We start from the raw sequence: 24599 nt of genomic DNA, 5'->3' as shown, positions 1-24599 counted from the left end.
GAGGCCTTTGATGCTTTTGATAATTCTTCGGTAATTATTTCTCTCCATCTCATCTCCTTTTTGTAATTTTTTTATTAATAGGTTTTATTGATGCCTTTTGTTTTTACATCGTTTCTAATGTAATAAAATTTCCACATCTCCCAACCTGAAACTAACAAAGAAAGGCAAAAGTTAAGTATAAATAAGTGATATGTTGAGCATTTTGTTTTGTATGCAATATTTTACCCCCTTTACCCTTTATTTTGAATTTCTGTTGAGAGAAAAAAGTTATATTTCATTACCCATACCTGTCATTACCAATCATCTTTTGGGGAATGACTTTGGGTCTTAAATATTTGTCAGTTTCCAATATATTTTATATATCAGACTTATATCAGCAATATTTGATGCAAAGATGTTGCCTCTATCTAATGGTTTCTCTTCTTATTCTGTCTGCATTGATTTCATTTGTAGCTGTCATTTACATTTTCTAATTTGTTTTTTCTGATTATTTCCATCCCTTGGGTATTTAAGAATTTTTCTCCTGAACTTAGATGTGAAATATATTTCTTTCATCTTCTTTAATTTTTTTAAAATAATGTATCTTTTTATATTTAGGTCGCTTATCTTTGCAGAAATTATTGGGATATGTAGCATAACATGCTAATCTGTCAAACTGCTTCCCAGTTTTCTCTACAATTGTTGTCAAATAGGGAGTCCTTCCCTTGGTAATTTATATTCTTGTATTTATCAAACACTAGGCTATTGTTTTTAATTGCTTCTGGTTCTTGCTTATCTAATGTGTTCTACCAGTCTACTTTTCTGGTTTATGTTTTTTAACCAGAACCAAATGATTACTGCTTTTAAAAGTAGTTTAAGATTTGGTAAAGCTACACTCTTTTTGTTCCCACTTCTAAAAATTCCAAAGGAAAAATCCCTTGAAATTAAAGACCTTTTGTTCCTCAAAATGTATTTTGTTGGGGGCAGCTGGGTGGCTCAGTGGATTGAGAGTCAGGCCCAGAGATGGGCAACTCTGGAGTCAAATCTGCCCTCAGATACTTCCTAGCTGTGTGAACCTGGACAAGTCACTTGACCCCCATTGCCTGGCCCTTACCACTCTTCTGCCTTGGAGCCAATACACAGTATTGTCTCCAAGATGGAAGGTAAGGGTTTTTATTTTAAAAAAATGTATTTTGTTATTTTGTCCAGTCCTACAAAGTAACCCTTTGGTAGTTTGGTATGGCTAGTATCTCACAACAAATGTCAAATTTGTTTGGTGGAAGAAAGGGCATCCTTGATTTATCCATGTATCCATGCTAGAGACACTTCCCTTGTTCCACCACTGACAGTATTTACAATTCCTGGATTTAGTCATAAGCTTTTGGTTCTATGAATGAAGGATCTTTCCATGTCTATGCTTTTGGGGAGTTTTAACATGAATGAGTTCAGAATTTTGCCACAGTATTTTTTTTTTCATTCGGTCCTTTATTTTTAAGCTTCACTGACTATGCTCAGTGCTTAATAAATGTGGACAAAAGGAAAAAACATCCTTGTCCTCTGGGAGCTTATATTCTACCTGAGAGATGGGATAGTAGAATAGTTTAACTGGCCGCCTTTTCCGATTTGCTATGCCCCTTTCAGAATTGGAAGTCTTAGATGAATATGAGAGACTTAGCATTCTTTCATATTTGAATGATATAGTGCTTTTAAAGATTGCAAAATACTTTACATCTGTTATCTCATTTGAGTCTCACAATCTTTGGTGCTTTATTTTCTCCATTTGGTAGATGAAGAATTAAGACTTTAAGCTGTTGTGACTTTCCTAGGGACACACAACTAGTAAGTCTCAGAGTCAAGATTTTACTTTTTGCTATAAGGGCACTCTCAGACTAGTCCTCATTGCTTCCATCACGGGCAATATCATCAAGCTATTTTATTACTTCTTTGACCTAGACAAAGTATACAACTGTTGGTGTACTTTTCCATTTCTCATTCTAGTTGTGTGAACTCCTTGAACAGTAATGCTGTGAGCTTGAGAAATTCAGGAGAACAGGCAGATCCAGCTCTCCCTTTTAGTATATCACCAATGCCAAGAAGCCTTGGTTTCTACGAGCTTACTGTTTCATGCTTGTTTAGAGAGTCTTTTCATTTTGTTTGTTCTCCCAGGCTCCTGCTAACCTGACCAACTACTTTGCTCCCTACAATAAGGGTAGGCTGGGCAAGTTTTAAGGGAATTCCTTATACTTGAGGTTTGTTCTGGTTTTCTTTCTGCTGGCAGAACTGTTGCCTTGGGGACTTTATTCTTCTGACTTTTCTCCAATGCCTCTTGAGATCACATAGTTTGATCTCAGCATTTAACCTGTTGCAATACCAGTGCTGTGATGAGGAAATAGCTTCATTAAACAGAACCCTTCTTGGAATAGTGGATTGTGTCCCTGTGTGCAGAGGAAGCAAAGCATGGTATAGCACAGGGTTCTTCAAATGTTTTTGATCTAACACCTCATTAGTAAAAAAACTTTTGAACACAATCTCACAACATAAGTATAATTTGTAAATTATATACGTGTACAAGTATGCTAATGTATTATGTACATTATGAAACATACAAAAATAGAAATTAAAAAGAATGAGACAAAGATTAAAAAAAATTTAAATATGTGTTACTAATGAGACAAAAATATTCATTTCACTAATAGTACAGAAATGTTTTTGTTCTAACTATAATATTAATAATATTTTTATTGAAAGTAATGTGATTGAATATGATGCATTTTTAGTCCTCCTTGTCCTTGGGGGAATAGAGTGGCCTTGTAAATAATAGTTGTTGGTAATTAATTATTTTATTTGATCAATGTAGCTGAGCAGATGAATTTTTTAAAGATACTTTTATTGAAAAATATACAATACAATAATAAAATAATAGGTCATAAGTCTCTGCCATAACAACTTTTCAGCAGGAGTCGTATTTCTCTGGGTGTCACTGAACACAATCCAACAATAACAAGCAGGAGTGAATGGCCTCTGATTTCAACTCAGCGTTAAGTTCTCAATATAAATCCATCTTTTTTCTTCATGTAGTTTTTCCTAATAGATAGCAACATACTTTTAACCAAGGCCAATGGGACCTTAACCATTTGTCTTATAGCAGAAACCACCTATGTGTTCTCTCCCCCAGTAGAATTGGAATTCCTTGACATGAGGGATTATCTCTGCTTTTCTGGGAAGGGGGTGGAGCCAGACCAGAGGGCCTAATCCAGGTTTTGGTAGCTATTAATGATTGACTCTAAGACATCCTCCTTCCTTTTTTTCAATTCGTTTAATGCTTGGGTTCATAGACTTTCTCTCTGCTTGAACTCCTTTCTTATCCAAGGGTACATGATGATATTCCCTTAAGTCTCCTAACTTTCCAGTTCCTCAGTCTCTTTAACTCTCATGACTCATTCTTCTAGCCTATCTCAGCTATACATAAGAATGGTAACAGTCTTGATCTTTCCTTTACCCATAAATGTTCTACTTCCATGTTCAAAAACTTTGAATTTCCTTCAAAGTGTCTCATTCCATTTAAAAGTTCTGCCTATCTTCACAAAGATCTCTGATCTTTTCATTGTGCAATAGTATTTTAGGCCCTCTGGTCTGGCTCCACCCCCTTCCCAGAAAAGCAGAGATAATCCCTCATGTCAAGGAATTCCAATTCTACTGGGGGAGAGAACACATAGGTGGTTTCTGCTATAAGACAAATGGTTAAGGTCCCATTGGCCTTGGTGTGCAATATCAAAGCAGATGGTGATACATCTTCCTTAATGCCATTTGTACTGCTAAACCCATTTGGCAGTCCAAAGGCAACTTGCTGGTGCAATGGACAGAATGTTTGGCCTAGAATCAGATAGACTCCTACGTTCAAATCTAGCCTCAGACACTTAGTAGCCATGTGACCTTGGGCAAGTCACTTAACTTCTTTCTGCCTCATTTTCCTCAGTTGTAAAATGAGGATGATAGTGCCTATCTTCCAGTATTGTTCTGGGGAATCAAATGAAATAATGCTTCTGAAATGCTCAGTTCAGTGCTTGGCACAAAGTAGGTGCTTAATAAGTGTTTGTTCCCATCCCTTCCCCAACCCCTTCTCTGAGGACTTTGATGTTAAGAACTTTCTCTTTTTTTGGTTTTTAATATCTGTGGTTGCTGAGGAGGTGGGAACCATAGAGTAGGGAAGGGGACTAATAAATAGTAATAAGTCTAGAAAGGCAATTTAGAGCCAAGTTGTTAAGGGCATTAAATGTCAAATGGAAGAGTTTATAATTGAACCTAGAGATAATAGAGACCCATTGGAGTTTGCTGAACTGATGGAGACAGGGAGTGAATGTGACATGGTCCTGTCTTTGCTCTAGGAAAATGACTTCGACAATTGTGAAGGGGGAATGGATGAGTATGGGGAGAGACTTGAGGCAGGGAAGAAATCAATGCTCCTAACTACATGATAATCTGGAACTCAGAGGAAGGGGAAAGCATCATTATGGTTTTTCCAAAGTCATCTATGTATCTATTACTATGGGTGCCTGTTGGCAGTTAATGTAGAACTATCATAAATGGCCAAAGACCAGGACAGAAAGGGAAGACTGGGAGCCTCCCAGAGTAGGGGAGTGTTAAAAGATGATAGGAAAGGATAGGTATGGTAGTATTGGCAAAAGATTCCATCATCGACTGTTGTGGGCAAGGTGGAATGGATCCCTCTTTCCACCCTCCATTGATCACATACAGTTTGGGGTCATGTCAGGTCCCCACTTTGGAGATCTCTGACATAGTAGATAGAATACTGGATGTGGAGTCAGGAAGACCAGGGTTCACATTCTGTTACTGACACTTTGGATCCATGTGACCCTAGACAAGTCACTTAACCTTTCTGAGCTTCAGTTTTATCTTCAGTAAAATGAGTCTTGATACCTGCAGTACCTTTCACTTGGGGTTATCATGAAGCTTTGTCCAACTCTCTCATTTTGTTACAATCAGTAATTTTTTTGGAGAGGTTGAGAATTGGGGAATAGGAAAGAGCGATGAGAAACAGATTCTGAAATTACAGATTTTTAGAGCTGGAAGAAACCTGAGAGAAACCATAAGCCAAGCATGGGATTTGGATTCAGAAGATTGGGATTCATATCCTGCTCCTTCCATTTACTCCCTGTGTGATGTCAGATTAATTTCTTCCCTGACTCTGTTTCCTTGTCTGTAAAATGAAGGGGTTGGACTTGATGACCTCTAAAGTCCCTTCCAACTCTAAATCAGTGATCCTATAGATTTACCAATACATGGTGTACCTCATCTTCCTAGTCGGGCCTACATGAGATTTTTAGCAAGACATTTTTACCTAATTATTTGCCACATATGAACTAGTAGGCCAGTAGGGTCTAACCTCCAAAAATTCAAACTATGCAACCAATTTTGGCCCAATGTCTGAATCCACTTAGTTCTTTGATAGCTGAAATTGAAATTCATGTGATTTGAACATACCAGTGATTTGGCGAATGGAACCTTGACCAGGTAGGAGGGAGAATAGTACAGAACTGGGTAAGGACAGTGAGGGGAAAATTGCAGGGTAGTTGAGTTTTTTGGCAGCCTTAAATCATGCTTTGTAGGTGGTTTCTACTCTTAGTGTTGTTGGTCCTGGAACCCAGCCTGAAATCTTTCTATCTGGCAGGACAGTGTTGTCTCAGTCAAGCTGACTGAGACAAAAGCCCTTTTGTCCTGTGTCTGTGTATTTCACCTACTAGTTTTAAAGCCTTCCTGTACATAACCAATGAGAGAGCACTTGGAAACACACATTTAAATCACTACTTGAATTAGCATCACTTTTTTCATAGTATGTCTCCTGTGGACTCTGAGAGAGAATGATTGCTTTTTAAGTACCAATGTAACTTGTTTTCCTTTTAAAATCGTCTTAGGAGTTTATATTCTCTTGGTGGATACAACATATAAAACAGATGAGATATGGTTTTGATGATAATGCTGGAACAGTAGTGGCCCCAAAATTCTTAGTATCTTTTTCATGTGAAATTGTTTTTCTACTCATCAGATTTCTCTTGCATTGAGAAGTGTTTATTTTTTGCTTGATAATGTCATTTATGTTGAAGAATAACTGCAGATGTCTTATTATTTGCTTTTATTTTTCTCCTTTTGCTTTTTCTTCCTAGTTTTAAATATCTTCAGATCAGAAAATACTTCTTTCAGTATATTATAATCATTCCTGTAACTTTTCGTTATTTCATGTTGTTTAGCTCTTACTTTGAAACTTATTTAATATAAACAAGAGATTCTCACATTCTCCTTCCATATAGTCAAATTGTATTAATGCTTTTTTTGCTGTAAATTAAACACACACACACACACACACAAATATACACACAAAGCACAATTGTACTACATTTGGCTCTTTCAAAAGTATTCATCAGTTCACTGAGAAACCTATTTTGGGAACAGTATTTTAATCAGCTATTCCCCAGTATTTAGGACTCTTGAACTAAAAATAAAACCATACTTAATGTGAAATGAAACTATTCAGAATTTTTTAAAATTGTCACCATCACCTTATTACCATTTCTGGCTATGGATTTGAAATTTAAATAGTTGTACTTCTCAAACTTCTGCAATTCATCATATTGCTTTTTTGAGGTTTTAAATTTTTATCTTCAGTTAAAAAAAATTTTTTTTGATCCCTCAAGCCAGCTTTCATACTTGTCAGGACATTGATTTGAATCAATTTGTTCCTAGGTAAGCGGCATATTAACATTTTGCTTTTAGGCACTTCTGAAACCATGCCAAATTTATTTCTATTTTTGCTAGTGTTAGTGGAAAATAATTTTAAAATTGAGCATCCTCTTTCCCTGCAAAATCAGACTTTGCTTAAAGAAAAGCATAAACTCATTAGGTATTTGGTGTGCAATAATCCCATTATCATATAATAGCTAATTAGTTTATTTTTAAGTATCTACATAAGTCAACTCTTTGTTGCTAATGCCACCTCTGATAAAGTGAAACATTAAGTCAGCAAATAGTTTATTGAACTATGCTTTGTGCTTCATGCTGCCCTTGGGTACTGGTTAGCTGCTGTTCATTTAGTTGTCAAATAAGTACGAAGTTGTCATTAGGTGATGGGAATCAACAAATTTAATTACAGTCTGGAGCTGTTTTAAGAGGTTAGTAAAAACTGTCTCTGGACATTCTGCCCTTTCCTCTTGTAGCCCAGAAGGGTTTGGGAACTAATGAAGGAAACTGGCTTTTCTGCTGTAGGTATGTTATTGATGATGCAACTTGTTCATAGAATTATTTTTGAAAATTATTGTTTTTTAACCTTTCCCTCACTGACCATTTTTTAGCACTAGATAATTTAAGTTCAAGTATTTTTTAAATTCCCAAAGATAATATCTGAATTGCTTAAGCTCTGGCAGGTCCTCCCAAACTTGAAAGACTTTGAGTACAGGCCTGGTGATGGATTGTGCATCTGGCATCTGAGGACCAGCCAAGTTAAGTTTGGAAAAGCTCATCACCGGAAAGTTGGCTGTGAAGAGATTTTTGTTTTCAGCCTCAACAACTCAAGAAACTTTCGACTAAGGATTTAGGAGCTACCATCTGAAGTGGTGGAAGGTTTTTTTTATAGTGATGAAACCCTGGATCCTTCAAGTAACAATAAGAAGAATAAAGATAGCTAATGTTCATATAGTGCAGTAGAGTATAGTGCAGTAAGCTATATAGCCTGGGTGCCAGATTTAGGCCCCCCCCCATTTTTATATGGCCCTTGAACTAAGAATGGTTTTTACATTTTAAAATGCAATAAAGCTTTATTTAAAAATGTAAAATCCATTTGTAGCTTGTTGGCTGTATGAAAACAGGCAGCCATCAGAAAGGGTACTATAAATTTTTTAACTCATGATGTAGCGACTGCTTCAGGGTTTGCAAAATACTTTACCCATTTTATCTTCTTTGATCCCCATAACAACTCTGTGAGAAGTATTTTTCAAAATCAGCTACATGTTGTGGTAACCACCAGAAATACTGATAGAACCTCTGCCTTCAAGGAACTAACAGGGCACTTGGAAAGAGGAAAGAGATCCATGTGAAACTGAAAATAGTATAATTGTACGCATTAAAAAGGGAAGCATATAGGATGCACATAGGAAGTTAGAGTAGGAGAGATGAAATGGACTGAAGGAGTTGAGGGTAGCATCATGGAGGAGGTAAACTAGACCTTGAAGGATTGAAAGTATTTGGATGAGCAAAAAGGAGAAGAGAATATCTTCAAAGGTCAGGAATTGTGATACACAAGCATAATTGAACTTTGAGCCAAGATAGGAAACTGTCCTAACTGGAATAAGAGAGTTATATAGAGTACTAGGAGTTATGAACGAATAGGCAAGAAATCGTCAAATTAGAGAGCCCTCAATGGCAGGTAGAGAGGTTGAGATTTGATGTCCAAGAAATCCCAAGCTGCTGAAGACTTTGGAGGAAAATGAAGTGATGGCAGTAGTGTTTTAAGTAAAGGTTACTGGAGAGCTCTGGGCAGATTGAATTTGAGAAGGGCTAGGCTAGAATCAGAGAAGTTTATTAGCAAGCTGTTTGAGTCATTCTTACACGAGAGAGGCTAGAAGAAGGGACAGATATATCTGACTCATGTTGAAGAAAGAAAAATGTTAAGGACATAATATGAGAAGTAAAAGAGAGATAAGAGCCAAAGATTATTATTATTTTTAAACCCTTAACTTTCCATCTCAAAATCAATCCTGTGTACTGGTTCTAAGGTGTCTGAGGTCAGATTTGAACCTAGGACCTCCCACCTCTAGGCCAGGCTCTCAATCCACTGTGCTACCTGACTACCCCCACAAAGATTATTTTGAGTCTTAGAAAGTGGGAATGTGATGGTGTCATTTATGGTAATGGGATATTTGGGATTGGAAATTAATTCTAAGTGGAACAAAATGATTTGGAGGTCATGTAACATCTGGATAGGAATGTTAAAAATAAAGGAATAAACTTTGAGGCAAGAAATGGCAGATATAAAGCAAAAAAATGCATGAGTAAATCTTGGAGGGATAGTATAGATATATTTATATAGTTTTTAAAAGAACATTTGATGATTAGTATTATTATCTCTTGAGTGTTTCCTACCTCATCTTTTCCCCTCCCCAGTTTTTTGAGAAGAAAATTATTTGCTTCCAGCCACTGCAGAGACCTAGCCTGTATAATGCCACAACGAATAAAACTAAGAGCAGTGGGTGGAAGTTAGAGGTCCATTTCCACTCTTTATAAGAAAAAAGCTTTCAATTAGAGTTAGTGCCTTGATGAATAGCATAGAATGGTAGAGTTAGAGACAGAGTTGGAAAGGATCTCAGAAATTATCTAGTCCAAGTGTTCTTAATTTGGGCACATGAATTTTACAAATAATGTACTTTGATAATTTCAGTGTATTTGGTTTTCCTTTGTAATCTATGTGTGTAATTTTAAACATTTGAAAACACTCTGTGAATGCATCCATAAGCTTTACCATAGTGCCAAAATGGGTCTACAATACAAAAAAGGTTAAAATCAAATGCAACTTTCTCATTTTATAGACAAAGAAACCCAATGAGATTTAGTGATTTGTCCATAGCCACACAGGTTTGGGGCCTCAGTTTCCTCATCAGTCAAATGAGGGGTTGGACTAGAAGACCACTGACATTCCTTCTAGCACTAAATCTGTAATCCTCTATAAGTGACAGAGTCAACATTTGAACCCAAGCTCTCTGGGTCCAAATACAACATTCTTTCCATTGTACCACTCTGTCTCTGCTACAAATGTTCAAGCATGGACTGCTGTGGGAATAGGGGTAGAGAATACTTTAATATTTAATACCTTTAGTGTGCCAGGCACTGTGCTAAAAGCTTTATAAGATATGATCTCATTTGATCTTTGCCACAACTTGGTGAGATTAGTGCTATTATTATCCCCATTTTGGATATGAAGACACTTAGGCAGAGGTAAAATGACTTGTCCAGGGTCACACAGATAGTATGTGTCTGAAGCCAGATTTAAAATTAAATCTTCCCAACTCTAGGCTTGGTGCTCCCTGCCACCAGCTGCCTCTCATGTATGCATGGTGAGAGGTTCAATTAAATGACCCTTTCAACTATGCTTTTATAACCAGGTTACCATATACATTTTGAGTTTATAATAAAAAATGAAAATTTTTTTAAAATTTAAAAATAAGATACTGTTGCATAAGTTTAAAAGTGACTATTATATATAGAACTTAGCCCTTTCCTCACTACTCTTATGATTGCTGTTGATGTTATTTTTAATCTTTTTAATTAAAATTTTTTTGTTTTTAAAAATTTGCCTCCATAAAGTGTTGATTAGTTAACTTTAACGTGTAAACATTAAAAAAAATTTTGGAATATGCAGCTTTAGGGGAGATGAAACAAAATGTTTCCTTATGATTTAGATTTAGCAATTCAATTTACCAAACATTTTTTATGTACTTGCTAGATGTAGCAGCTGTACAAGGTGATTGGCACATGGGCACAACTTGGTTTTCCTGTTCTTATTTTAGACCTTTGTTCACTCTCAAGTATTAAGTCCTTTGGTGGTGAGTTGACCGATCCCATTTAAGTGTGTGTGTTGTGTGTGTGTGTGTGTGTGAGAGAGAGACAGAGACAGACAGAGAGAGAAGTGTAGTTCAGGTGGGAGGAGGTGATATCTTTATAGGGCAGGTTTTTTTGGATATTTGAAATTATTAACTGTCTCAGTTATATAGAAATTTGCCAATTCAACTTCCTACTTGGTTTTTCTTATACCTTTCTATTTCCTTTTTGGACAGTGGTGCTGGAGATGGGGGAGAGGGGTGCCATTCAGAATTCATACTAGTATTTCTGCCTCAAAACATGTAGGTTGGGGCTGATAGTCTTGAGGTTGGTAACCTGGGTCCTATGGGTCCTGCTTTTTAGCAACCTTGGGTTTGAATATCTTAGGCTTAGTGGGAAGGATGACATTAGAGTGGTAGATTCTAGTTCTGACCACAGCAGGTGGTCACAAACAGGTGACCTTGGGGCTTGTGTATTTTTGTGGTGACTTTGAGCTCCATGCACTTGTTGATTGTGGGTGTGAAGGTCTTAGCTTTGGAGAGTGTGTTGTTGCTGAAGGCCTTGTTTGCCTATGTTTGGATGCTGTGAGTGGCCTGAGTCTTCTTTACTCCTGTCTTTTTATTCCTCTTGGGAACTTGAGATTAACATCCTTCAGACATGCATATCTTTGTGACTTGAGCTTCTTTTTTGTATGTTTGTTTTTTAATTTTATTACTTTTCCAATTATTAAACAATTTTTTCCTCTCTCCTACCCACTCCCATTTGAACAACCAAAAAAACCAACAACAAAGAGAAAGAGAAAAAGTTATATAAATATAAATCCACATAATAAAAATTCCCTCATTGGCCATTCTGCCTTTTGACTCCCTCACTTCTGGCCAGGGAATGGGTACCATCACTTATTTTTCGGAATCCTGGTTTGTCATTGCATGGATCAATCTTACAGTGTTGTTATAATTATAAAAATTGTTCTCTTGATTCTGTTCTCTTTACATCATTTCATATAGGTATTCCAAGCTTCCTCTAAAACTGTTCATTTTGTTTCTTATTGTATGGTTTATTTTATTGATGCACTATAATTTTTTAGCATTCTCCAAAACTTGGACATCTCCTTAGTTTTGAGTTTTTTGCTACAATGGAAAGAGCCAATATCTTTAATTCTTTGGGGATATATTCCTAGTCATGGTATCACTGGGTCAGAGTTTAACAGTAAACAGTTGCATAGTTTAATGACTTTTGGGTCATAATTCCAAATTGTTTTCCAGAATGGCTGGACCAATTCATATCTCTCCCAACAGAGAATATGTGTGCCTATTTTCCCACAGCACCCTTAGCATTTGTCACTTTTGCCAATCTTATGGGCGTGCAATAGAGCTCAAGTTTGTTTGTGTTTCTCTATTTACTATTTGTGTTTCTCTAATTACTATTGATTTGGAACATTTTTTTCCTCAATCTGTTGCTAGTTTGGATTTCTTTAAAAACTTCTTCATATCCTTTGATCAGTTTATCTACTGAGGAATGACTGTTATTCTTACAAAATTTGAATCATTTACTTATATACTGAAACAACCAAATTGATATTGTCTTTTTTAATTGTTCCTATTTATAGTTAATTGAATTTGTCCTTTAGGAGTCTAAGTCATTGATTTCTTTGTCTCTGAACTTAGTTTAGAAATTCCATTGGCCTGTAATGAATTACATTTAGAAATCCAATTCTCTTGTTAATCACTATTCTGTTAATCTGTCAAGGAAATCTGTTACCCTTGAAGAATGCAGGTGGACACCAGGGAATCTGGTCTAGTAACTTTATACTACCAAACTATCCTTCAAGGATGTCTGGTTTGTTATCCAAAGAAATCTGGTCTACTATCTCTATAATCTTGCAGGTGAACTTAAACAATTAACATGTCTTAGTCACAGGAGGGAAGGTGTGGGTTGTTGCTAGCTTTTGGGGCTGATAGTCTTGAGGTTGGTAACCTGGGTTCCAGATGAGGTTGTTAGCCCCTCATCCCAATTTCTAGCCAGTCATATTGTCTCCCTTGTAAAGAGTCATAATGATTGTGCCATTCAGCATGTTGAACCCTTTTAACCAATCATAACTTATTCCCCACCTAAAGCCCTATTCTTTGTTCTGTCCTCTCTAAAAGAGAGCCATCCCACTTTTTGGAGTCTTAGCTTTGCTTGGGGAAGCTGAGATCCTATTTATTTGTAAATTCTTGATTGACTGATAAATTGATCATACTCAGAACTGTGTGTCTCAGTCTTATCTTAATTTTAACAGTTACAATACTTTGGACATGGAACTTTTGTCAGAGAAATTTGCTGCAAAGATTTTCTACCAGTTAACCATTTCCCTTCTAATTTTAAATGCATTGATTTTATTTGTACAAATTTAAAAATATATATATAATCAAAATTGTCCATTTTATCTCCTGTGATGCTCTGTCATAAACTCTTCCTCCATCTGTAAATCCGAAAGGTAATTTCTCCCTTGCTCCTCTAATTTGCTTATGATGTCACCTTTTATGACAAAATCATGTATCCTTGTAGAGGTAATTTTGGTATTTAAGGGTATGAAATGTTTGGTCAAAACTTTTTGACACTGTTTCAGTACCATTTACCATTTGTGAGTGTAGTTCTTGAACTTGACCATCTTACCTTGCCCCTGGAGGTACCAGAGATTGGAAGAGGGTGTCTTCCTAAAGAATTTACAAAGCATTTTCCTTTTGCAAGTTCTTTGATAGAAATTAGTAGGGTAAACATCTGAAGATGTTCCAAGGCCACAGAGTGCAACCCCAATCAAGTATCTTGAACAACTTCATCAGTGGTCACAGGGAGACCAAGCATTTCTGTTACTAAATTTGTCCAAGATCTTCACCAGCATAGGAAAAGTTTAAATAATCCAAAGCACATTTCTCACTCAACCATAAAGATCTGTTTCTACATGTAATTTTAAAAAAGGAATAGAGAGTGATGGAAAAAAAACAATAGAGATCAATATGAAACAAAATTAGAGTTTCTGACTGTAAGAAAAAATAATATGTTAGAGTTGATTACATAGAATCTGTTCAGTGGGTCATCTGACTAATCTACTGGTGATGAACTGAACATCAAGGAATGTTAGAGCTGTGGTGGAACTCAGAAGTCCCTCAGTTCAACCCCTTAATTTTACAGGCAAGGAAACCAAGGTCCTAAGAGGTAAATGCTTTGCCCAATGTTGCACAGCTGAATAAATAGTATATCGCTGGCTGTTTGTTTTTTCAACTTTCGTACATGGCACAATAGAAAGAGCTCTAACTTGGAGTCAGAGGGTTCAAATTCTGGTTCTATCAGTCATTAACTGTGTAATATATTGAGTGAGTCACAACTTCTCTGGGCTTCATTTTCCTTTTTATAAAATGAGATGGTTAATCAGATGATTTACATGGTCCTGTAATAAGACTGCCATAGCTTTAAGTTTAGTTTTTTAAATTTATTTAAAGGAAACCAACGTAATTAGAATGTAATTGTGGTAGATGCTAGTTAAAGTTGCCCCCAATAAACTTCTGGCATAGCTCTGGGTACTTGGGGCTAAATAAAAGGTCATATGCTAAAAAGTCCTCCATTATGAATTCAACAAGAACAGGTTCATGGGGTGAGTCTAATATTATCTGCTTTTGATCATGGTAGGTGGCTGAAGAGGCTTATTTCACCTTTGGAAAAGGTGAGATTGACCACATCAGGATCACTTTTGCTTATGCTAGTTGATGAAACTTTTGAAATGGTTACATCTAAAATCACCAGCCTGGGTTATTTGGGTATGCAGTATGTTAATCAGTGAGGTAGCCAGGGCACACACAAGCATTAAGCTCTTTAGCTCCTGGGAAGAAAATGGACTAGCACTGAAGCTGTCTTCTGTGATGAAGTTGCAAATTTAGGCTTACTGGTTTTGCAATTAGGCATAGCATTGTTTTGTTTTTGTTGTTATTTTTTTAAACCCATACCTTCCATCTTAGAATCAATACTGTGTATTGGCTCTAAGGCAAAAGTGTGGTAAGGGCCGGGCAATGGGGGTTAAGTGACTTACCCAGGATCACACAGCTGGGAAGTGTCTGAGGTCAAATTTGAACCCAGGATCTCCCATCTCTAGGCCTGGCTCTGAGTCCACAGAGTCACCCAGATGCCCCTCCCCCATAGTATTGTTTTTGACAGACCTTAGGCTAATGATGTTGTCTGTAAATTAGAAGCATAATTTTGCAGTAAGAGAGACAGGACACTATTATGTTCTTTTTCATTTAGAAACAATCTACTGTGATAATTCAGAAAGAATATGTAGGATGAAACAAATGATCATTGTTATGTTTTATAGTTGATATTTTGTTTTTTAAATGTTACAAGCTAGAAAAATAGAAGTAAATGAATAGTGAAACCTTATAAAATATTTTCAAAACTGGTGGAAATATTTGTACATTTTCCCCGCTTTCCTAGATTGTTGTTGTGGGGGGGAGGGGGACAAGCTTGTTTTAAATTTGCTTGCCATTTTAGGTAGCCTAATAAATCTAAAAGCCTTGTTTATACAGTTTCACGAAATATTATGTAAGCTAAGTACTGCAAATAAATATCAGCTCCTGCAGTAAATTATGGGTTAACTGGCATTTAAATTATAGAATGGAACTCTCATTTAATTGATATATTTTCTAGAAACGCCAAGCTCAGGAAAAGAAAGCCTCACATATGACTTGAAATTTTTTGATAGTCTAAAAGTCGAGACAAAGGAACAAACTTCCAGAAATCACCTAGAAAGATTTTATTTATTTTTCAAATCTCCTGCTATTCTGAGAGACTCTAGGTAAAACAGTGCTCTTGAATTTAACTTCCACTTCATTGGAAAAGTGAAAAAAAAAGAGAAAAGTACCATTACATTTGGCCATGAACAGTTCTCAAGGTAAAATAAAAACCTAGTGAATTAAAATTCAGTGCATATGATTAAGAGAAATGCAGTTCCTCCTTTGCTCATATAGGCATGTCTCTTATACAGTTGCCCCAACTGACATCATTTCACAATAACACTATTAATACATTACAATCAAGACCTTTTCTTTAATCCTGGAGCCAGCCCCAGGAGACCAGCCCAGCTTACCCGTTGATAAATTTGAGTCTTTGTTTTTCCCTTGTGTTATAAAATATTGCCAAGCAATGTTAGACACTTATAAGGGCCAAATCTTCCCTAGTAGTGGCCCTATTCACAATAAAGAGGCACCGAGTTGATTATTGATTGTTTCCCTTTCTGGAACATAAGAAAGAAGAGAAAAATAATGCTGTTTTTAAAAGCTCGTAGCCTAACTTCTGCTAGTACAAAGCTACTTCCATTGATTGCCCAATTCCTTTAGTCTCTTGACAAAGAGAGGTCAGGAATTTGGCTACTAGAAACCTCCTCCCCCACCACTCCTTTCCTTTTTTCCCATCCTCTAACTGATCATTTACCTTTCTCTTTCTCCATATTGTACCTAAGAAGCTCAGGACTTTGCTATTGACGTGTTTTTTTAGGGAGATGGTCTTTACCTTCCTGAGCTGTGAACTCATTTTTTGTTGTTTTAGAGAAAAGAGAGGGACAGGAAAGAGAAGCTTTCATTTTTCTCTCTTTCTCTTAGAGAAACAGATGTTGGGGGATGAGAGGGGAGAGGAAGAGGAAAGGGAATGGAGAGAAGGGTAGGGAGAAACTGTTTTCTCCCCAAACAAAGAAGGCAGAGAAAAAGCAAAAGCAAAAGAGTCTTGGAAAAGAGTAACTTGCTGGTTCTCTTAGAGAAAGGCAAAGTCACTTTGAGAGAGAAAGAACTGAACAGATTTCTCTGAAAAAGCAGAGAGGAAAAAAGAAAAAGGAACAACCCTTTTTTGTTGGGTTGGGTTGTTTTTTTTCCAGTCAGAAAGAGAATGTAAAAGTTTAACTTTTCCTCTTGTAGAGAAAGAGAAAAAGAGAAGAAAGGTGGGGGGGGGGGAGACACTAAGAAAGAAGAAGAAAGCAATAGAAACCCCTTTGTTTCTGTTTTTCTAAGAGGAACTGAGAAAAAAGGAAAGGAATGCAAGAGAGAAGGGAAAGAAGGCATAAAGGAAGGAAGGAAAGGAAGAAAACTGGGAGGGGGGAACACATTTCTCTTTTATCTCCTCTCCCTCTTCTGCCTCCTTCTAATCTCAGCCACCCACTCTGATCATTTCTCTTCTCTCTTCCACATGTTGTACTTGAGCCCAGCACTTTTATGTCACCTTGTTCCTCTTTTGAGATGGATTTCCCCCTTCCCTTAACTGTGGACAAATGTTGATGGTTGAGAAACAATGCCCAAATTCATGAGGGTTGTCATTTGTAGCCAGATCTTCTGCTAGAGGTTAGGAGATTCAAGAGAGACTTCCTCTTCCCATGATGTCATGAGATTCTTTGTGACTTGTCTTCTTGCCAGCCTTTAACCCTCTTGACTACCTCGGGGACCCTTCTAATGACTTGCTTGTCAGGTTTCCAAGCTGTAGGTCTGTTTGCATATCCAAATAGCTTAGGCTCATTATACTGTATTTTAAAGGCTTTGTAATGACCCATTTTAAGCTTTTTATTTATAGTCTAAATTTTGACTATCTAATTTATTAATTAAACTTTTTTAAAAAAACATAGTTTCTTGGGCAGGACTTGATCAGACTTTCACATGCCATTTGTCCAGTCAATAACTGCAAGAAGCTTCTTTTCTGTTCTTTTGGAGATAGCAAAAAGAACCCGTGGTGCATCCTAGCCTTCATTCTTTCTTTGCATTTGAAAACATACAGTAGATGGAGCTTCTCCTCTCATAAGAACTGAACCAATACAAGTGAAACTTGTTTTATATATTCCATAATGCAGACTTTACTTAGAGGTCACATTGATATGAAAAATCCAAATAAAGCACAGCTTTCAAGTGCATACTGCATCCCTCCTAGAAATAAGTCCTCTGGCACTAAATTCTGAAGACTATATATTAGTTATATTAAAAAATATATTTTTTCAAGGAAGGATTGATTATATCATATTTTCCTAACAAATTTAAACTGATTTGAATCACGTCCATCCTCCTTTTAAAACCTTTTAACATGAAGAATAAATGTATCGTGTTATGCTTTTTGAAAATTTTATAGATTTGTTTTTAATATTTCCTTCATTTCCTATTATATATGTTCCTCCCCACTCTGAAAGAGCCATCCCTAATAACAGAAGAAAAACAATCCAGCAAAACTAATCAACATGTACATTGAAGAAGTCAGACACATGCAGTGTTTCATGACCATAGTTCTTACCTCTGCATAGAAAAAAAAGAGTAGATACCCTCTCTTATCTCTTCCTGAGGACCAAGCTTAGTCATTACAACTTCATAGCATTCATTTACAATTATTTTGTTCTTTTTATTTCTATTAATTGTAGTCCTGTATGTTGTTAATTGGCCTCATTTTTGCTTTGCATCAGTTCAGATGAGTCTTCTGATATTTCTCTGGATCCATCATAATCATAATTTCTTACAGCTTGTTAGACCATTGCCCAGGTGATGGTCACCTCCTTTTGTTTCCATTTCTTTGCCACTATAAAAAGGACTGCTATAACTATCTTGGTGTCTGTGAGGCCTTTCATTTTATTAGTGACCTCCTTGGTAAAAAAAATGCCTAATGGAGCAAAAACTATGGTTATTTTATCCACTTGCTTCGCACAGTTCCCAATTGATTTCCAGAATTTTTGGTCCAATTGACAGTTCCACTAATGATGTGTTAAATGTGCCGGTCTTTTCTTATCTGTGTTAATTTTGTGGATATGAGGTAAAACCTTAGCACTGTTTTGATTTGTTTTTATTGGTGATTTATAGCAATATTTGAGAAGCTGCTAGTGGTTCGCAGTTCTTTTACAGTATAGGTAAAACTCTTGACTCTTCCTTAACACTCTAGTTATTTCACTATTCCATTTATCTATAAAAGTTAAGAGACATTCTTTGGAGGACAGATAAAAATATTTATCAAACACCTAAGTGTTTTAGATAGCACTTTACAATGATAGTCATTTAAATTTCATGTGGATAAACATGATTAAAACATGGGCTTTTTAGGAACATGCTAAATAATATATTCTACTTCTTGAGAGAACACTTACGAAGAGATCATTGTAATGAAATGGGGAAAATTATTAGCCACAAGATTTAATTACCTAATTATATAGTTATATTTCTAGGTTTCAAAATTTTGGTGTCATTTTTGACTCTTCCTCAGCAGCTTTCCAGATTTCTGCCATTTACCTGTCTAATACTTCTAGCATCTGTCCCCCTCTTCTATTGTTGCTAATCAAGTGCCAGTCCCTCAGTTGCCACCTGGTTGGATTCTTGTGATAGCCTCCCCAAAAGTGTTCCTTCTTTCTTTTTTCTCTCTCCTTCAATCCATCCTTTCTGGTCACATCACTATTTTGCTCAAAACTTTTTAATGATTCCCTAATGTGTGTTGAGTAAAGTTCAGATCATTTTGCCTGGCATTCAAAGGTCCTCCAAAACTTTTACTGGTATTTTATCACATTGTTCCCTTCCACAGGCTCAATACTCCATCCAAACTGGATACTTGCCCTCCCTTATACCTTATGTGTTTAACTACCACCATGCCTTTGCTCACTCTGTTCCCCACACCTGGAACATCCTCCCCACTCTCAACCTGTTAATTTCTTGCCCATACTTTAAGTTCAACTTAAAAGCTAAACTTTTCAGGAAGCCCATCCTGATTTTCTTAGTCATAGATGAGGCCATACCATACATGGTACTTTGCATATAATACACTCATCTCAGAACTGTAGATTGTGAACAAGATGGAAAAAAAGGCAAACCACCTTATTTTATAAGGAAACTGAGACCTTATAAAGGCTACCTTAAGTAGCCTTCCCATAGTCACAGAGATAAAAAGCTATAGAGTTGAGATTTGAACTCGGGTCCTCTGACTCTATGTTGTGAATTAATGTATTATTTTGTTTTATATTTACTTATGTACATGTCATATTCTACTAGACGGTAAGCTCCATGAGGGCAGGGACCTCATTTAAACATAATCTCTTCCCCCACCCCCCATCCTTAATATTCCATGAGAGTTTTAACAAATATTTGTTGCTTTGAATTGGAAAATATATTCTAATTTTAATTATTATTTATGCCTCAGTTTGATTTACAAATTCACACATTGCTTAAATGTTATCTTTCTTGTCAGATCCTCCAGTATGGCTTCAGCAGCCACACCTAAATATAACTCCCGCTCTTTGGAGAATGATTCCATTAGGAGGGTAAGTATAGCCTCTCTGCTTGTTTTTATTTTATGTTCATTAGTCAATCACATGTATTATTCTTCTGTTATACTAAAATGAGACAATCTAAGATACTGGATGGATTGGGGGAAGAGAAGTCATGAAGACTCAAATTTAAAACCAGACTCTAATGCGTTTTGTTTGGTCCTGGACAAGTTTCTTAAACTCTCTGCTTCAGGTAACTCCCCAGTATTTATTGATGGAGGGAGCTCCCTAAAGTGGTAATTGAAATCAGATCCTCTTTGCTGTTAAACTGAAATAACATAGTTTATAAAGCTCTTTCTATTTTTCAAAGCACTCTTCCTTAACTGCCTAGATTCTTGTACAGACCCTGTGAGGTAAGCAGGATATAGGTACTTCAGCTCCTATTTTACAGATGAAGAAACTGAGAATCAAAAGAGGCTAAGCCATTCAAGCCATTTGCCAAAGATGGGTTGAGTGCTGGATCTTGAGTCAGGAAGACCTGAGTTCAAATTTGACATCAAGTATTTACTAGCAGGGGCAGCTAGGTGTCTCAGTGAATAGAGTACTACTGGTCCTGGATTCAGGAAGATTTATATTCCAGAGTTCAAATCTGGCCCCCAGATGCTTACTGTATTGACCCTGGGCAAGTCATTTAACCCTGTTTGCCTCAGTTTCCTCATTTGTAAAATGACCTAGAGAAGGAAATGGCAAACTATACCCTTATCTCTGCCATGAAAACCCCAAATGAGGTCATGAAGAGTTAGGCACGACTGAAAAATGACTGAACAACCACAAACTTATTAGTTACATGACCCTGGGATAGTCACTTAACATCTGTCTGCTTCAGTTTCCTTATCGGTAAAATAGGTTCCGTAATAGCACCTACCTCCCAGGATTTTTGTGAGCATAAAGTGAAATAATTTTTAAAAGCACTTTGCAAACTTAAAGCTGTTTTATGGTCACTATTAGAACAGAGCTGGGGCAAGAAGTCAACTCCTCTGCCTCTGAATGTTTAAACAGCACCTTATTGAATCAGTGCTAACTTACTTGTTAACCCAGGGTAACAACTTGGTTCTTATACAGGGTTACTTCAGTATCTGAAAACTAAGGTGTCAAACACTCCTGAATGCTGCCTGAATCAGATTAGAATGTAATTGAGAAATAGTTAACAAAATACTTTTAAAAATACAGTAAAACATTGTAGACATTATGTTTTATTGTCTTTTAAACCCTTGCCTTCCATCTCAGAATCAATCCTAAGACAGAAGAGAGGAAAGGACTAGGCAGTTGGGGTCAAATGACTTGCTCAAGGTCACATAGCTAGGAAATGTCTGAGGCTAAATTTGAACCCAACTCCAGTCCTGGTGCTCTATCTACTGTGCTACCTAACTGCCCCAGCATTATGTTTTAATAAGTCAGTATACTACTGCCCTCAGGGATCCTTCTGTGCTCTTTGATGTCTTCTGTTTCTATTTGAGTTTGATTCCACTGTTTTACGCCCTTCCCCCAGCTTACGACTACACTAAGACTTTTGGGACACCTATATTCTGTTTCATTTCTATAACTCGCTTCTGTATCCAAATGCTTTTTTTGGTAGATCATTAATATTTTCTCCCATTGGCCCAGTAATTTGGTTTTCAAAAGGTCCACAGAGCAGTTATGTTTCTCTGTCTACATCTTCTTAATTGAAATGAAGTATTAACAACAGCCAGTGTCTGTGTCTCCTTGGTTTCATGATTCATGACTTAGTTTTGGGGGGAAGGGAGCGGTTAGCAAGACATTCCTGCCTTGAAGCAATGTGTAATAGTCTTCTCATTAAAATGTGCATTACAAGCTTGCTGCAAACAAATGCAATTTAAATTTTTCTAAGGCTGCCCAGTAAACTTTCATTTGATATGAAAGAAAACTGGTGGTCAGAGGGAGCCTCTGGCATTCTCCACCTGAAGCCCAGGGGGAGGGTGGCTGGTGGGGTGCTGGCCCTGAACACTTCTCTGAAATTCCCAAGGAGGTATTTCTGGCATTTACAGATGAATTAAATGCAAATTAGACAATGACAAAACTGGAAAGAGAAAGAAGCCAAAAGCACTGAAGAGCCCTCCTAAAGCTTGATGGTTTATTCAGTGGGTTCTTGTACTTTCCAAGTCACTAGGGAAACTGGGTGAGGATTACCTTTAAACACTCAGTTCATAAAAGATCTCTTTTTTTCTCCTCATATCCATTTTATGTGAATGTGTAAGTACTGGAGTGAGAGGTCGAGGTTGTAGACAAACTAACTGTTATGGCTTCTTACCCAATTACCTTTGGGAGAAATCATTTTAGCAAACTGACACTTAATATATATGATGAGCTAGACTTGAGAGAAGGCCAATTTGTCATTCCAGTGACTTAAGACCACACCGAAATGAAACGTTCCCTTGATCATAAACTATAAGATTACTCTGATGAATGTTACATATTATATATGGGAAACTTGCCAGAGCAGACTCGCCTGTTATCCCTGCTAACATTTTTTCTGGGAATAATGGGAAATCTAGAAAAATTTTAAGCTATTTTTAATGGTTAGTTTTTAACTCTTGTGAAAATACTTGAAATCAGATTTTTATTGGCTGTGCAAAGCCACTCTGTCTTTAATTTGAATAATTTCTATAAGAAAACTGGAATCATTTGACTTGCAAAGCCATTTTTGGGAAAGTATTCCAATATTATTTTTTAACCCTTCCCTTCCATCTTGGAATCAATACTGTGTATTGCTTCCAAAGCAGAATAGTGGTAAGGGCTAGGCAATGGGGGTTAAATGACTTGCCCAGGGTCACACAGCTGGGAAGTGTCTGAGGCCACATTTGAACTCAGGACCTCCCATCCCTAGGCCTGGCTCTCATTCTACTGAACTACCTAGTTGTCTCTGCAGTGTTATTTTTAAAAGCAATTTGAATATTGATACTAAAAATTTATTTTTATTTGAATGTGTTTAATTTTGTACGGTTATTAATGTTCATTTTCAGGAGAGTGCCTTTCATGCTCAGTTTGCATTTCTGAGATCTAAAAAAGTTGTACAAGGTGTTATAGCTGTTTTTGATATTCCTATTTCATTTCAGAGCTCAAGAGATGGATTTACTCGAGACCTCTGTGAAGAAATTCCTCGACTTCCAGGAGAAACTAGAATTACTGGTAAGAATTGTAGAAATTACTTAGGTGTCTAGAAATTTCAGGTAGTGTTCTGATCACTTAGGTCTTATCTTCTAAAGACTAAGCTTTTTCTCAAGGCTGTTGTTAAGAGAAAACTTAATTTCTTTCATTGGCCCTTTGATGTTTTATCCTTTTCAAGACCATTGTGTTTACCTTGATTGTAATTGTTACTTTTCTGTGCCAAAGATAGGATTGTTTAGGAAATTTTGTATTTATCTCTAAAAATTTCTTCACTGAGCTAGAAGTGGTCTATTTATATGGTAGGTCTAACATAATATTAAGTTATTTAGCCCCCAGATTTTAAAATGTAAATATTTCTTTACTCAGAATGATAAACATGTCTCTTATAAATGCTGACTTGGAAACTATTAAAATAAAAGTTCACTGTGATTTTGTTAACCCTAAAATTAGAAAGTCTGAGGACTAGAGGGTAGCATTCTAAAAACCTGATAGGTTTGTAGATTATCAAATTATGTTTCAAACCTAGTTGGAAATACTTTTCCAGATAACATATTGGTTATTATTAGTTCGTTTTTTCCTGACAATTCAGCCTTAAGAGACTGCTACCTTCTTTGTAATGGTGAAATCATTCAAATATAAGAGTAGAAAAATATCCAAGAGCCTTATCTGTGTGAAGAACTGGTGCCATGGAGTTTCAGTTCTTATAATATTCCTGTATCAGTTCCTGTGACATCCTGTGTACTTACTAATTGTGGAAAACTGTAGGAGGCATTTTTCCCTACTGGGAACTTTTTTTCTCGAGTACTTTTTCTTTATTTTTAAAAATAAATACAGCTTTTTTTTTTTACCATTGCTTACTGTCCATTAATGCACCCCACCCCCCACCTCACCTGTCTGACCAGAGATGCCTCATTCCTCTTTAAGGAGCTTTTTCATTTCACATGTGCCAGGCTGTTCTAGTAATTTTTTCAACCTGGAAGTAGTACTATGTTTTTAATTCTTGTCAAGATTTTAAAATGTTCCACAAGTTACCCTCTTAAGACAAGAGCTTGATTGGAAGTGGACCAAGGATACTGATGCATACATTCTAAATAATTTATCATGTCATATTGCAAACTATGTTCAGTCAGCTCAGTGAGTCGAAGTGATCCCAAGGAACAATATTCTTGGAATGCTATTGCTGAAAAACATTTTGTCATGTTTTACATTTAGAGGTAGCTAGGGTCATTAGGTGGTGATAGAGCACTAGGCTTGGAACCGGGAGAACTCATCTTCATGGGTTCAAATCTGACCTCAAACTCTTACTAGCTGTGTGACCCTGGGTAAGTCACTTTACCCTGCTCACCTCAGTTTCCTCATCTATAAAATGAACTGGAGAAGGAAATGGCAAACCATCCTAGAATCTTTGCCAAGAAACTACAATATAGGGTCACAAAGAGTTGGATGTTACTGAAACAACTCAATGCAGTCACCGTAGGGTTAGAATGCTTGCTCTTTAGGGTATATTTTTTAAATCTAACTAATATCACTCTATATTGAAAACAAACTTCTCTTAGCATTGTTTCAGAAGGAAACATTGTAGAGATAACATGGTCAG

General features: G+C 36.5%; 1 protein-coding gene across 6 annotated transcripts in view; it reads left to right on the top strand.

Annotated features, from left to right (window-relative positions):
• Positions 1 to 24599, top strand: part of MTM1 (myotubularin 1) — a 113034-nt gene that overhangs the window by 21687 nt on the left and 66748 nt on the right. For all 6 annotated transcript variants that reach the window (XM_056809358.1, XM_056809360.1, XM_056809361.1 and 3 more), the window contains 2 exons: positions 19798 to 19870; positions 22951 to 23023. In XM_056809358.1, the coding sequence (XP_056665336.1) occupies positions 19808 to 19870; positions 22951 to 23023 (136 nt within the window). In that variant the 5' untranslated portion in view covers positions 19798 to 19807. The remainder of the gene's footprint in view (positions 1 to 19797; positions 19871 to 22950; positions 23024 to 24599) is intronic.

This window comes from Monodelphis domestica, chromosome X (assembly GCF_027887165.1).
Source record: "Monodelphis domestica isolate mMonDom1 chromosome X, mMonDom1.pri, whole genome shotgun sequence".
Lineage (NCBI taxonomy): Eukaryota > Metazoa > Chordata > Mammalia > Didelphimorphia > Didelphidae > Monodelphis > Monodelphis domestica.
Note: the sequence above shows the minus strand (reverse complement) of the source record. Positions and strands in the feature narration are given on the sequence as shown.